The sequence below is a fragment of the Leiobunum rupestre genome, chromosome 4, assembly GCF_980474605.1.
Source record: "Leiobunum rupestre chromosome 4, qqLeiRupe1.1.hap1, whole genome shotgun sequence".
NCBI classification, from domain to species: Eukaryota; Metazoa; Arthropoda; class Arachnida; order Opiliones; family Sclerosomatidae; genus Leiobunum; species Leiobunum rupestre.
In genome coordinates, this window is record NC_143387.1 from 24,336,890 (window position 1) to 24,351,019 (window position 14,130).

Below are 14,130 nucleotides of genomic sequence, written 5' to 3' on the forward strand. Positions count from 1 at the left end.
TGGGTTGTGAAAAGCACGCTAAGACAGTATGTAATATTCCTCAAAATGAGTCACTCGTCACCCTACGCGAGATTGAGACGATGGACAATTTAGACTACTTCTACTACTACTACTAATAAGTAGAAAACGATACGGATATTTGAAATGACAATTGACTAAGGAGAAATAAATTTAATTACTCGATACAATCGTATTTGGCATTAGAATTACAAACATTGGCATATTTTTGTCTCGTTGCATATCCCACGATAGGAAATGTAGAAAAAGGAGCACACTATGTCGCATTGACAATCTTTCTTACATTTCGCTATGGGGACTTTGAGGCCCTCTCTCTTGACTTTGGCCGCGCTGACACTGGATTTGGCATTTGAGGCGGAGCGTCCTTTCCGAATGATGGCCACGACCGTTTCGTCGTCTTCGAACTGCCAGTCGGCGCCAGTGGACATGTCCTCTTCGAATCCGCGAATGGCTCGTCTGCCACGCTGCTCCATTCGTTGATCTTTTCCGCTGCGGGCCTTGTTCGTAAGATCGCGATAGACTCGTCTTTTAGATGGCCCTTTCGATTTCGATTTCAATGTATTTGACCTTGTCTTCGACAATTTTGATCTGAAGGGTGAAGTTCTCGTGCCAAGAATGTTTAAATGTCGTTTGACTCTAAACGTTTCATCCTCTTTGCCTCTTGGAAAAAGTGATAGTTTTTCCTCGTCCGATAACGAATCCAAGCTAATCGTTTCCTCCATATCTCTTTCCATGGCTAGTTTATCGTATCTATTTTTGGCTTTTTTTAATAAATCTAGCTTTTCGTCACTCGATAATGCGTCCATTCTCATCGACAATTTCAATTTTTCAGCTGTCGAGGATATCCCGCTCGACGAACCACCCGAAACTCGGGTTATCGAGGATCCCCCGCTCGACAAACCACCCAAAACTCGCGTCACCGAGGATCCCTCGCTCGACGAACCATCCGAACCTCGCGTCCCCGAGGATCCCCCGTCGCTCGACCATTCAGCAAAACCTCCCAACTCGGTGGATTTCCCCCTAAAATCTACCACAGGCACGACCGAAAGAGTGAGGTTACCCTTTTCTACAAACGCTTGAACTTTGGGCCTTTCTAACTTGGCTTTCATGTTGGTCTTGGTTTCCGAGATAGCGGCTACATCCAGCATTCCCGAGTATGGTAACATTTGCTGGGTACGAAGCAACTTGATCAAATTCTTCTCCTCGGGTATGACCAACCTTCCACCAGGGTGCATGACTCTGATTTTGTGGGTCTTTCCGGGTACCAGGACCTTTTTAGCCGGAACGTAGAGCTTGAATTGCGTTTTCTTGGCGGGGACGGTGACTTCATGCGCCGGCGTTACGATTCGAATCACTTTGACTTTCTGCGGCACTTCGACGATTTGTTTCGGTATGTTGACGTTAATTAGATCCGTTTTAGCCGGGATGGTGACGCGCTTCTGAGGAATTCGGATCGAATAAACCTTATCTTGTGACGGAACGTCGATGAACTGTTGGGGGTTCATGTAGGGAACCATTTCTTGATCTTGCGGGACGTCGATCATCATTTGCTCCGTGAGTTTTTTTTGCACCACTTCAGCCTCGTTACCCTTGCCGAGATTCTCGAGAGGGATATTGTTCCAAGAAGCCCATGGCCCCAGTCCCTCTCCGAAGGTGGACATTCTCCAGTCCCATTTAGCGTGAGCGAACAAGTAGGTATGGAACAGCTGCCTAATGTCCGGGGAATCGTTATTGGAGCAATCTAGATTATACCAAGAAAACACTTTGTATTAATACGAGTCATTTTTCCGGAGAAAATTATCTCGTACACTAATCAACGATATGGTAACCGATAAAATATACGTTTCTGAACAAATAGTTAAAAAAACAAAGGTGATCTGATTGCTGTTCAAACATCTCGTACACTAATCAACGACATCGTATGCGATAAAATATACGTTTCTGGACAAATAGTAAAAAAAACAAAGGTGATCTGAGTGCTGTTCAAACAAAACTTACTCCAACGTGAGACGTCAATATCATATTCCACATTTCCCGTTGACGACGGCATCAAACTCGTGACTGAAACAAAATGGCAAACGATAATTAAAGAGATAAAAAAGTGTTCAAATATAATGTCTTTCGATTTATTGATTATAAATAAAAGCAAAAGTAACGTTTACATTATTTAAAAAAATTAAACTCAGTTTCTTATTTAATTTAAACTAGTGTTGTAAGTCAGAAAATGTTCCGTATTTTTCCGAAAAAATTTAAAAAAAAGTTTTAATTCCATGATAAGTCTAATATATTGTTTGCAAATTTAAATAAAGCTGCATTTTCGCCTAAATTTTTCGAATTTAAAAGTAAAACTAAACATCTAGACTAGTTTAAACTGATTAACAATGTAACACTATTAATGTTTTGTAGTATGGTTACTGATATTAGACATTTTATATCTATAAAAAGTTAAAAACATTAAAAACCTTTAAAAAGTAATTTATGTTTCATTTTTTATTTTTCCGATTTGCGGAAAATTAACAACACTAATTTAAACCTTTGATCAAACTAATCAGTGACGTATAATAATTTCAATTTGTGGCCCTGGTTCGATTCCTGGCTCCGAAATGAGCAGCTTTATTAGTGGAAACTATTGCCTACCCTCGTGCTATTCGCGTGTGGTATTCCCTTTCTAGTGTAGTACACACCACTACATTTCATTTTTATGTTGGTATAATTTTCTAAGAAATACCGAAAATAAGTTTGACTTTATTTCCATTTATTTTTAATCTGTTAACAATGCAAGACAATGAACGTTTTTGAAATACCACTATTTTGCGTCATAGAAATTAACGACGAAAATGTAGATTATCCCACGTTCATGAGTAGGGCTACACTGTGCCCATGGTTTGATCTACCTAGAAGAGTAACCCCAGTGGAATCCATAGCTTTTACTAATTATAAGCGAAAACTAACTGAAGAAAACGGAAAACGAATACCGGAAACACGATATAATATTATTATAATTATAGTAACTAAATGGCACGAGGTGACGGCACTGGGTGAAAAGTCGGAACTACTCCTTCTGCGTTGAGTTTGCAAGTTCTCTCCCCACTGGTTTAAGGGGTTTCCCCCGAGTGCTTCGGTTTCCCCTACCATAAAAACATGTTGAGGTTAACGGTAATAGTTAGTGTAGGGAGCTGTTGGCTCGCGTGGCATGAATGGCTTGCCACCACCCTCCTACGCATTGTAACCCGGCCACCTGTTTAAAGGCAATAAAAGTCGCAAGATGACTTGTTCCTGGGGTGGTGCCTTGGGTATTAGCCTAGCCTAGCTGATTATTAGGAGGAGCTGGGTTCGATCCTCGCTTTTGGCACTGGGTGAAAACTCGGAACCACTCCTTCCGCGTTCAGTTTGCCAGTTCTCTCCAGTGGTTAAACGGGTTTTACCCCGAATTCCCCTTTGCGTAAAAGCTTTTTGAGGTTAATAGTAACAGTTAGTGTAGGGAGCTGTTGGCTCGTGTAGCCTGCCACCACCCTATTACGCGTCGTAACCCGGCCACCTGTTTCCAGGCGTTGAAAATCCATACCTGACTTGGGCCTAGGATTGTGATTTGGGTATACTAGCCTAGCTGAAGATTATTATTCGCAATAGGGTACGCTGTGCAGAAAGTACAAAGTCCAGACAGTAAGGGAGAGGGTTATACTAATGCAAATATTATTTTGGTACTTCACGATCAAATGATCACAAATTCAAGGTTGGACATAAGGATATTTTCTTTTAGTAGTCAGCCTGACTAGTGAGCCTCCTTTGTTAATTTTTTTTGGTAGTCACTGACTAGTGGGTAGTGGGGGTAAAAAGGGGGGTATAAAAACAAGAAGGACAACCAACATTTTGCTTTACCCGTCAGAATTAATATAGCAATTTATTATCACTTGACTTACATGACTTTGGCCGATCACAATTTATTTGAAATAAAATGGGATTGATGAATGATGAATTTATGATACGCCATATTCGCCATTTTTTATGAATAATTAGGTAAATTATTCACAAGTCAAATTGACTAGTGAACCCCCAGATTCCGATTAATTTTAGTAGTCAGAGCATTAATTTTAGTAGTCAGAGCATTAATTTTAGTAGTCAGAGCATTAATTTTAGTAGTCAGAGCATTAATTTTAGTTGTCAAATGCCGTGACTAGTGCCTTATGTCGAGCCATGATCACAATAATGATGTTGTTTTAAATAATTGCAAAAACAAATTCCGTTACATACGTGATAGAAAGCATAAGAGTAAAACCCTGAAGCATTTGAGAGCCATCTATCGGGAGTTGTTTCTTCGGGACAAAGCCAAATTAGTTGATCATTACAAATTGCCACAAATAAAAGCGACGAGACACGAAAATCGGGGTGGCGTCGCTATTTAAGTCCTCGGTCTCAGGGCGCGATCACGGAACTTGGACACACGAGTAAATGGCTCGAATTTCCACTAAATGCGAAAAACGATACCCAACGCGTGGAAATTTTCTAAATTTTACCCATAATTTAGCCAAATTTGTCATTTCCCCCTGTTAGCTACGTGAAAATTACGCTAATTAAGGAACATTAGACTTAATCAAATTACAAAGGAGTTCATTTTCGGATAATTTCAGGAATCATCGGTGAGATTGAAAAACGCGGCTAATATTTCTTATAGCCTACGAAATCAATTCCAAAAAAGAGCTTAAAGTTCGTTTCGAAACACGTTGTAGCGACTATCACGCTTTCAAGTTCATTGTCAAAGACGCCGGTGACAGCTTTTCTAGGTCATGACGTCATTTTTACGTCGTCAAGAAACATCTCGTGTTCTAAGAATTCCAGAGACTAAACTGTTGGGGTATTTTTAAACCACGCATCATTTGCCAACCGCTACAAGAGGTTTTTGCTATTGACTTAATTATCTATGATATACGTGTATTAGAACCGCGTACGAAAACTGCGCCAGGCAAAAATTCGTCAGTTACTCAGGAGAAAAGAATCAGGGGTATGTTAAAAATAACTTTATATTTCCGTCCCTCGCGAAATATTTCCAAAGTATTACGCAAGTTTCAGATATTTTTTTTTACACTGTAGGTCAATCGAAATCAGATATTTCACACTGTTTTCCTTGGCTTTCAGTTCTATCGCTGTTTCTAGCGTTATCATAAGCTGCTTAATGTAACGGCGCCACAACGGAAAATTTCTGGAGATACCATTTATTTTCGAAAGAGTGTTGTATCTAATATATAAAAATCAATTATGTTTTTAATATAAAAAAATTAATAATAACGAATATTGTTTTATAAAAACATATTTTTTTAATAAAAACATAATATTGTTTAATAAAAATATAATATTTTTTAATTAAAATATAATAATTTTTAATAAAAATATAATATTTTTTAATTAAAATATAATAATTTTTAATAAAAATATAATATTTTTTAATTAAAATATAATAATTTTTAATAAAAATATAATAATTTTGATAAAAAGTTTAATTTTTTTTTATAAAAATAATTTTTTTTAACAGAAATCCAAGATTTTTTTTTTATAAAAATCCAATATTTATTTATTCACACAATTTTTTTTAAATATTTTCAGTAATCAAATTATTTCCATGGTTTTTATTCCTGTGCTAAAAACATCACAACAAAATATTTTCACATCCTATTCGTAAATTGGAATTATTTTTTTAATAATAATAATAATAATAATAATAATAATATAATAAAATTCCTAGCAAAAAAATAACTTAACATCATGGATTTTTTTAAACAATTGGTTTCCCAAAAATTAAAATTTTTAATACAAAATGAAAAATTAAAAAAATTATTTTTGTTTTAATTTTTATTGCAAAATAAAATGTTACATTAGAATTCATTTTGGTGATTACAAGTACAAATTGAAATTTAAAATTTAATATTTTTACTCGGATAGAAAATATCTGAGAAACGAGGAGATAGTATTTAAAGAATTTTATTCGGATTTGTTACGGGTGATTATAAAGATGCGCCTCTCGTTTTAAAACTTCTCAGAAAATGAGATTGGTAAAATCACCTTTTTGCCTCGGCCAAATTCCGGCCCTCCCCCAGAAGATTTATTTTTCGACAAGGTCGTTTACGTCATCCCGCTCCTTATTATCTTAAGAAGGTCCTCTATTTTAAGGCCCACGGAATGAAGGTGGGAAAACTTCGGAGACTTTTGCAAATGACGACATTTATAATGACGTAAATAATGGAAGAAAAGGTTGGCGGTAAAAATCTATAATTTCTCCAAGTACCCAAATATGGCTCGTGCGACATTGCTAGTTCATTAGAAATTAGTTGACGATAAATAAAATTTACATTCCAGCTATAGGAGCAACAAACACAGCACCCCACACAAGGAGAACGCAACTCGTCAAAGGTCGTAAATTTTCTCGCGTACATTTTTCATTGGTTAGACGCTTTAGCGGCTGCCGTCGGAAGGGGAAAATTCGGAAATTGTTAGAGGTCGGGGACGGTTAATCATTATCCATGTTTAAATTGATTTTTTTTGGGAAAAAAATGTAAACAAAGAAATTTACCAGTTAATATTTTGGAAAATTATTAAAAAAACATGTATTATTCGTAAAATTTGAGCTTTTTATCGTAAAAAACGTCGTTTTTCCGAATAATTTTACCAATTTATCAAAAAATTAATCGGATAATACGGAAATATATATTACTTGATTAAAACATTTTACGAATAATTTTGAGAGCTTTATCTATTGAATAAAAGTTAGCCATCCCCGACCTCTAGAAATTGTCTTCCCCCCGCCCGTAAAACGTGCCGCGTAAAGATTCGTCCAATGAAATTTGTACACAAAACTGCGTTAGCGTGTTTAAAGGCTAGCTGCGTTCTCCTTGTGTTTGTTCCTCCTAGATTCCAGAAACTGTGAAATTGGCTACGTCGGATCTTCGTGGTTTTCAACAACACTCGGTCCGGCGCTTTGAATGACGATTTGATTTTGAGCCACGTTGTATTGAACTTGGGTAGGGTACGACCTTTGCACGTTTTTCACTAACGCCACGGTGACGTTTCGAACGTGTTTGTCCCCTTCGGATTTTTCAACGCTCTCGAAGACGAACGACCGTGAAATTAAAGCGCTAATATACATCCAAGGACAGATAAAAATGGAACCATCCATCAACCGCCTCTGAGAGGTACCATCGCATGATTGAGAAATTGGAAACGCTTCGCAACCGCCTTCTCCAACCAGGAAGTCTTTACCAAAATATAAATTATGTATAATATAATTTGATTTGATTAAATTGCCAACTTACAAATCAGAACTATTAGCGTTCCGGTGGCTGGAGGAACTAAAGACTTTTGGATAAACATTTCTAGTCGGCGAAGAAACTGGTACTGACGCGACGAAACCCATTTTGCCAGCGTGCCAACCCGGGGAAATCCTAAACTCACGAAGTCACGACTGACGATATTTAAAAACTAGAATTCTTAGAATAGTTGCTTCTAATTTTAATCGCGATTGTTGACGTCATTTCATGCCCAATTGAGAAGAAACAATGAAATTCCGTACACAAATTAGGGGTCGACTTACAATAACAAATATTTGGCATTCTTAATACATTTCACAAACTTTAAAGGATAAAGATGGGCGGACAACTTTATTCGAATATTTTCGATAATTTTTCGATTACCTTAAAGCAAAGGTTTTTTTTTATATAACTATGCATAATGTATAACATATTCGTTGGGTCTATTAATTATATTATTTAAGTGTTGATTATTATGTAAATGTAATCTTAATACTTTATAATTAAATTCCGTAGACAATAAATTTGTAATGTAACTGACGCAGCAACAAAAATAACAAATTTCTTTTCCATCTGCACTAAAATATTTTAAGTATTTTCCACTGGGGTAACTAAACGTAATAGAATGTACTAACAAGGAGAGTACAGGAGGTGTTTATGGCCGATTTTGTTCAAAGTTGGGCGTAATGTAGACCTATATGAGATATGAAATTTTCCAAAAGGAGACGTTGCACTACCCATTCGATTTGCCATGGTAACCGAAAATGTTTTTGGCCACTTAAAACAAAATAAGATTTTTTCCTTATTTTACCCAAAATTTGTTACAATTTTAACTAAAAAATGTTCCAATTTACCCAAACTTGATGAAATTTACCTAAATATGGTCCAAATTACCCATTTCGTAATTTTTTTTTAATTTTCGTAGGTAGGATCCTGTAAAACCGAGAAAAAAGCATGCTTTTTTAAACGGATATTTTTGGTTTTAAAAGATCAAAAACATTTTCGGTTGCCATGGCAAATCGAATGGGTAGTGCAACGTCTCCTTTTGGGAAATTTCATATAGGTCTAAATTACTTTGAACAAAATCGGCCATAAACACCTCGGGTACTCTTCTTGTAAGTCAGTGAAGTAAAAGAATTGAAAACTATTATACAAATATAACATTTTATTCCAATTAAATAAACAAGGTAGGATCAACAAAATTAAAACGTAGTTTTAAAAAATATAAACTAATACATTGAACTACGACCAGTCTTTAAGATAAAAACGGGGCTCTATAGTTATTTGATAAATCGAAATTTGTCCAAAACGCGGATCCGATTAGTCAATGCTCGCAACGAGTCAAATCAATTTCGAATGCCGCAACGGCAAGATCCGTGGTAACAACTGCCGAAAACCCCCACCGAGTTGATGGTCTTCACGCAGAACTTGGTGCACTCTTCGTGCTTTTTGCATGTCGGAGGATCATTGGAAGCTCCACCAGGAACGTGGCCGTACGTGGGATCGACGTGTTCGATTTCGTTCTCGCCGTTAAGTTCGTAAGTACTCTTCACCGGTTCGAAATCGGAAACGACTTCGACAATCGGCTCCTCCCTTTCGATCGCCGACATGATTCTGGATGGCCGATGCGGCTCGATCGAATTGCGTTCCTTTGAAACACGCGGAACTTCGGGGACCGGATAGTAGGCCAAAGATTCGGGGTTGGGTTGGCCGACAATTTCAACCACTTCGTAAGGGCTCTCGGCTCTCAAGTTGGGTTGGTGAGGCTGTACTCGGGACCACGAAGGATAGTTAAACTGGTACGCGTTTGGCTGTGGCGCGTAAGGCGAGTAGCTGGTTCTGAAATAGGCTGGCTTAGCGTAGGTGGGCTTGGAGTACAGCTGATTCGTGATTCTCCAGTTTGAGGCCGGTCTGGCGTAGTAGTGGTTCGGATACTGGTCGCAATTTCCGTACAAACAGCGTTGCCCAAATCGGTAGTACGATCCTTCGTACGATTCGAAATCTATTAAAAACGTAATGGCTCATTAGAAACATTTCAAACTAATCAACTAGCCGCTAAGGGTGAAGGTATTTTTGCGAATCATTTTGGTAACTTAAAATTATATATTGACACGCGAGTAATTTAAAATTGCGTAGTCAAAAATCAATTATAAACAAAAATAACACCTGATAATTACTCGAAAAATGGGTTTTAACCTTCAATCTTCGCCACAACATCGTCAGGAAATTTTTAAGATTTCAAATCTCTGACCTGACTCTTCTAAAATTCTAAGTAAGTTCGTGTGAAACAATTTCTTGGAACAAAGCGTGTTACCCTTGTTTTCGTTTCAAAATCATCAAAGTGTTTCTTTATTTCATTTGAAAGACGATTTTGTTAGGAATATATCAGGTTATAATATTGGTTTCCGACATTTTCGCCGCTGTTAAGTGGTTTGTTGACTTAATCCTTGAGGTGTTCCGTAAAGAACTGGTGCGCGTTATTTTTATTTAAGTATAATTTAAATTTATAATTTGAAAAATGTATTGATGTTAAGACAATTTTTGGCGTTAAAAAAATTAAATCAACCCTAAAACGCCACGGATTGACTTACCAAAGTCATTATCCCGACAGTAAAAATAAGTACACTCCTAATAATAACCATACTGAAAATAATTCGAACGTTTTTCTAAAACTGAATGTTTTCAAATCAATGAGTAGGCGCACGAATTTGAAAATTTTACATTCAGAAAAAAATCTAGTTATAGGTTATATTGGAAACAAATTAAAACTATACGCATTCCTGACTATCATTAAGGACTATTTATGAAAAACTGGTTTTAAGACTATTGGGACAGATAAATATTCTTGGGCTCAATGCCCAAAAATTAAATTGAACGTACAGAATTTCCGTTCTTTGATAAAACAGCTTGAATGTATATTGACAATACAGACGCGGATGTTTTCGTTTCAAAATAGAGTACGGCGTTTCTTCAAAATCGTTGCGCGTCACGATTTGGCTTCCACAGTAATTTAACCCATCTGTATATACGCCGCCGTTAGAGGGGGGATGGCAACGGGGGGGGGCGCAGATTTAACGCTAGCGTCAGAAATACAGCCCGATCTAATATCATAATGAAATTATGAAACGATTATACGGGAAATTCAGACTTTGAAGCTAGAAACTATATTAAATTACTATATATTATGACGAAAATATTTCAAATTATGTATAATGAATATTCGAGCGGAATCCTATTACCTCGAACTTTGAAATGAAATTTAACGTAATACTTGAATAGAATTACTCGACGATATAAAATTAAAATTAGTAAACCTTAAGCTAATATTCATTTTACGCACTGAAGTTCGTTATTTACTAGCGGTTTCCTAAATCACTCGCGTAAATAAAATAGAAATTTGACACTTACACGTGAATAAAAACAGCAGACCAAAGACGAAGCTACTCTTGACGAAATTCATCTTGTTTAGTCTCGCGTAAAAACCAAAACCGTTGATCAAGTTCGCTCTAGAACTGCGAAAGAATCCGAAACTGAAAAATTATCCCTTCAAACGCGCTCAATGTACTTGGAACAAATGAAAGAAGTTACGTCAGATAATCTTTATCCATTCCACGGGGGAAAAAACGATGAAAACAAGACGGCTGGTCGCGATAAGTGAACCGCGCGGGTCGTATATCCTCGATGAAATCGCGAAGACTCTTTCGCGAAGACTGTAGACTGGCAAACGAGATCAAAAATTATAAAATGCGAAAAAGAACTTTCGGGACTAGTTCGGCTTTCGCGAGAAAAATAATTGGGTCTCACTCTCTCTCTACGTCGGCCTGGCCTTGGTAAGAGTTTTCTCGTTCGATGGGGCTGCCAAACCGGTTAGTCCCTTTTTGGCCGACAACAAGCTAGCGGGCTTTCTTTTTATAACTAAACTTCCTCCGCGTTTACCGACTTTTCCGCTTAATTCCGATTACTAATAAAGAGAGTCGTTACGGGCATCCGGTGCTAAAAAGAGAGTGATGCGTTAGCCTCGACCCGATCTCAATCTACTGGTAATCATCCGCGCGAAATGCCGACTTTTCGACTTCTATTTAAGGGTGAAATTCGAAGCTATAGGACCCCTCGTTACATCATAACTTTACTTCGCCTCCGTAGGACGTCTCGAATAAAGAATTTTGAAAACGGCGCTTTGTTTACTTTGACGCCTGCCCACGAGCGAACGTTTCCTGGCGCTGCCAGTGGCTTTGTTCGTAAAAATAGAACATGATCTCGAGAACATTCGGTCTCGCCCACGCCAACGGATTTTACCAAATTAGATCATTTTATTATAATTCAATGCAGAAAACGGGGGGAAATATGGAAGTTGCCATTTCGCGTATCCTGTATAGTTATAGGAGGTTTAAAAAAACAATTCTTTTGAAATATTTAAATTTATACCTATTAAATTTAATTTCGTCTTCGTTATTCGACGAAAAAGTTTGTTTATCGGACGGAAATTTGTTTTTGGAATTATTTAAATTTTAGACCTTTTGAATTAAAACGCAATTGGGAAAGACGTTTCCCAATTCGAAATTTTGAGGAGTAACAAATGTTGAACAGTTGAAATGAAATAATTATTTAGCCCGGGGTTTGTACTGGACAATTAGACGCTTCGAAATACGCGAGCAACGATCCACGAAATACACGTGAAACAATCGAGTTTATATCTTTCAAGTGGCGGTGAAATCAATGCAATTTACCCAATTGTAATATCACCTTCCTTAGAGGAACCCCGGGTTGACATTTCACTACTAAGTCTGTTTTATTTTGAAAAATTTGGGAAATACCCGAACCCGTATGGTTTAAACCCTGACATTTAGTTTACATCTATACTCGACAAAAACGTTCGCTCGGAATATACGTGACGCAATAGCTGACGTAGTTTAATAATTCTACGGATAAAGTCAAAGATGCCTGTGTTTTTTTTTTAATTTTTGCGCTAGCTAATTAGTGTCATTCTTGATGTAGTTTAGATGTAAATAGTTGATAGAATGATAATGAAATGTTTTTCATAATTAAAATTATTTCGGTTACCAAAGTTCTTATAAATTTTGAAATATTTTGGTTGAACTGTTGCACATTTATAGTTGGCCAGGCCCAAGGAGCGCTAAATCCTATTAGGACTAGGGGCGCCAAAAATATTTAGGGAATTTTTTACATTGGTTCCCTAAACAGCGGTACCTAAAAGATGTTCACAGCGCGGCCATCTTTGTTTGTGTCAAGAGACTTTTAAGATAAGTAAAAAAATAGTTGGGGTTCCGCAAGAATTAGGTGGATAATTTAGGGTTCCATAGCCTAGAGGTCGGGGACGGTTAATCATTATCCATGTTTAAATTGATTTTTTTTCGGGAAAAAAATGTAAACAAAGAAATTTACCGGTTAATATTTCGGAAAATGATTAAAAAACATGTATTATTCGTAAAATTTGAGCTTTTTATCGAAAAAAACGTCGTTTTCCCGATTAATTTTACAAATTTATCAAAAAATTAATCGGATAATATAGAAATATAAATTACTTGATCAAAACATTTTACGAATACTTTTGAGAGCTTTATCTATTGAATAAAAGTTAACCATCCCCGACCTCTACCATAGCCGATGTTGTTATTATAGAAATAGTTATGTTTTTCTTAATTGTATTGCACATTCAACTTAATTGTAGAAATTTTACATCATCAAAGAGTCAGTTTATAAAAATAATTAAAAGTCGAGATATAAAAAAAAATAATCTAAATTCAAAGGCATCAAAGCGAGGTTTCATTTTTAAGGCTACATTCATAACGAAATAAAGATTTATTAATCTATATGGTAAACGGTAATTTTTCTAATTTTGTGTGTGCTTAGAGAAAATTTCGAAAAAAAATAAAATAGTGTAAAATTATTCTTTGAAAACGAAAGTGAAACCTTATCCAAGCGATCAATGACCCAATAACAAATGAGGTCACAACCTTGCGTTAAAAAAAAACCCACACAAACGTACTCATCGCTAAAAACAAGATTCATCATTTGACATCATTCTAAGTCAATTGCGTAAAAAGACCGCCAGAAACCAAATCGGAAATATCCTAATCAGGGAACTTCACTAACGTTTTTACATCGTATAAAATGGATAATTTCGTCAAGGATAAAAAAAAAGATTTTATTCAAACTCGAACGATTTTAAATATCCTTACTATTACGTTGTAAACTATAAAAAAAACTTAATATTATCGCTTTTACAATAGCAAGTCATCAAAATCTCATATCGAGAATTCGAGACAAAGAAAAAGAGTTTTATCCCGGTTTGAAATCGGGCTGACTCTATGCCTTCGAAATGTGGAATGCCCGGTTTTATAGAGCAATAAAATTTTAAAAGCATCGCCCCTAACGAAAATGTTCTTCCAATGAATCACAAGATTTCGGTTATTCCCCAAGGCTCCATATTTAAGCTAGCAGGGAGGGACTTGATCATAACAAAAAGGGAACTCAACGTTGAGGTATGAACCTTGAACGATATTTTCAAGGATGTAAAGGTAACTCAATTTACATTCGAAAAAAAGAGATAAATTTATGGACCCTATCATAACAATTCCTTAAAAATAATAATATTGGTGGTGGTACCAATTGTAGGGCGACTCCGCAATAATTACTAGTGACAGTAGAGAGAGAGTGAAAGTGATTGCAAAATAGTAAATTTGTCAAAGCTACGGTCATGTTTTAATTGCGATATCCTGTCGATTTAAACGAGGGAAAAATGCTACAGAATCTGGAGCGAAATTATTAGTGGGAATTGCTATATATACATTTTGAT

General features: G+C 36.3%; 3 protein-coding genes across 3 annotated transcripts; all 3 read right to left on the bottom strand.

Moving 5' to 3' along the window:
- Window positions 1-156: 156 nt before the first annotated feature.
- On the bottom strand, window positions 157-4,408 carry LOC149947235 (uncharacterized). The gene is made up of 3 exons (XM_090172025.1): window positions 4,270-4,408; window positions 2,017-2,079; window positions 157-1,759 (listed from the first exon to the last, which is right to left on the bottom strand). The coding sequence occupies exons 1-3, from the start codon at window positions 4,313-4,315 to the stop codon at window positions 207-209; spliced, it is 1,662 nt and encodes a 553-aa protein (XP_090028151.1). The 5' UTR covers window positions 4,316-4,408; the 3' UTR covers window positions 157-206.
- Window positions 4,409-5,852: 1,444 nt separating this feature from the next.
- LOC149947236 (uncharacterized) lies at window positions 5,853-7,702 on the bottom strand. Its single transcript, XM_090171627.1, has 2 exons — window positions 7,320-7,702; window positions 5,853-7,260 (listed from the first exon to the last, which is right to left on the bottom strand). The coding sequence occupies exons 1-2, from the start codon at window positions 7,375-7,377 to the stop codon at window positions 6,941-6,943; spliced, it is 378 nt and encodes a 125-aa protein (XP_090027753.1). The 5' UTR covers window positions 7,378-7,702; the 3' UTR covers window positions 5,853-6,940.
- A 756-nt stretch (window positions 7,703-8,458) lies between these two features.
- Window positions 8,459-11,360, bottom strand: LOC149947237 (uncharacterized). The gene is made up of 3 exons (XM_090171597.1): window positions 10,902-11,360; window positions 10,722-10,825; window positions 8,459-9,315 (listed from the first exon to the last, which is right to left on the bottom strand). The coding sequence occupies exons 1-3, from the start codon at window positions 10,919-10,921 to the stop codon at window positions 8,660-8,662; spliced, it is 780 nt and encodes a 259-aa protein (XP_090027723.1). The 5' UTR covers window positions 10,922-11,360; the 3' UTR covers window positions 8,459-8,659.
- Between the last annotated feature and the right edge of the window lie 2,770 nt (window positions 11,361-14,130).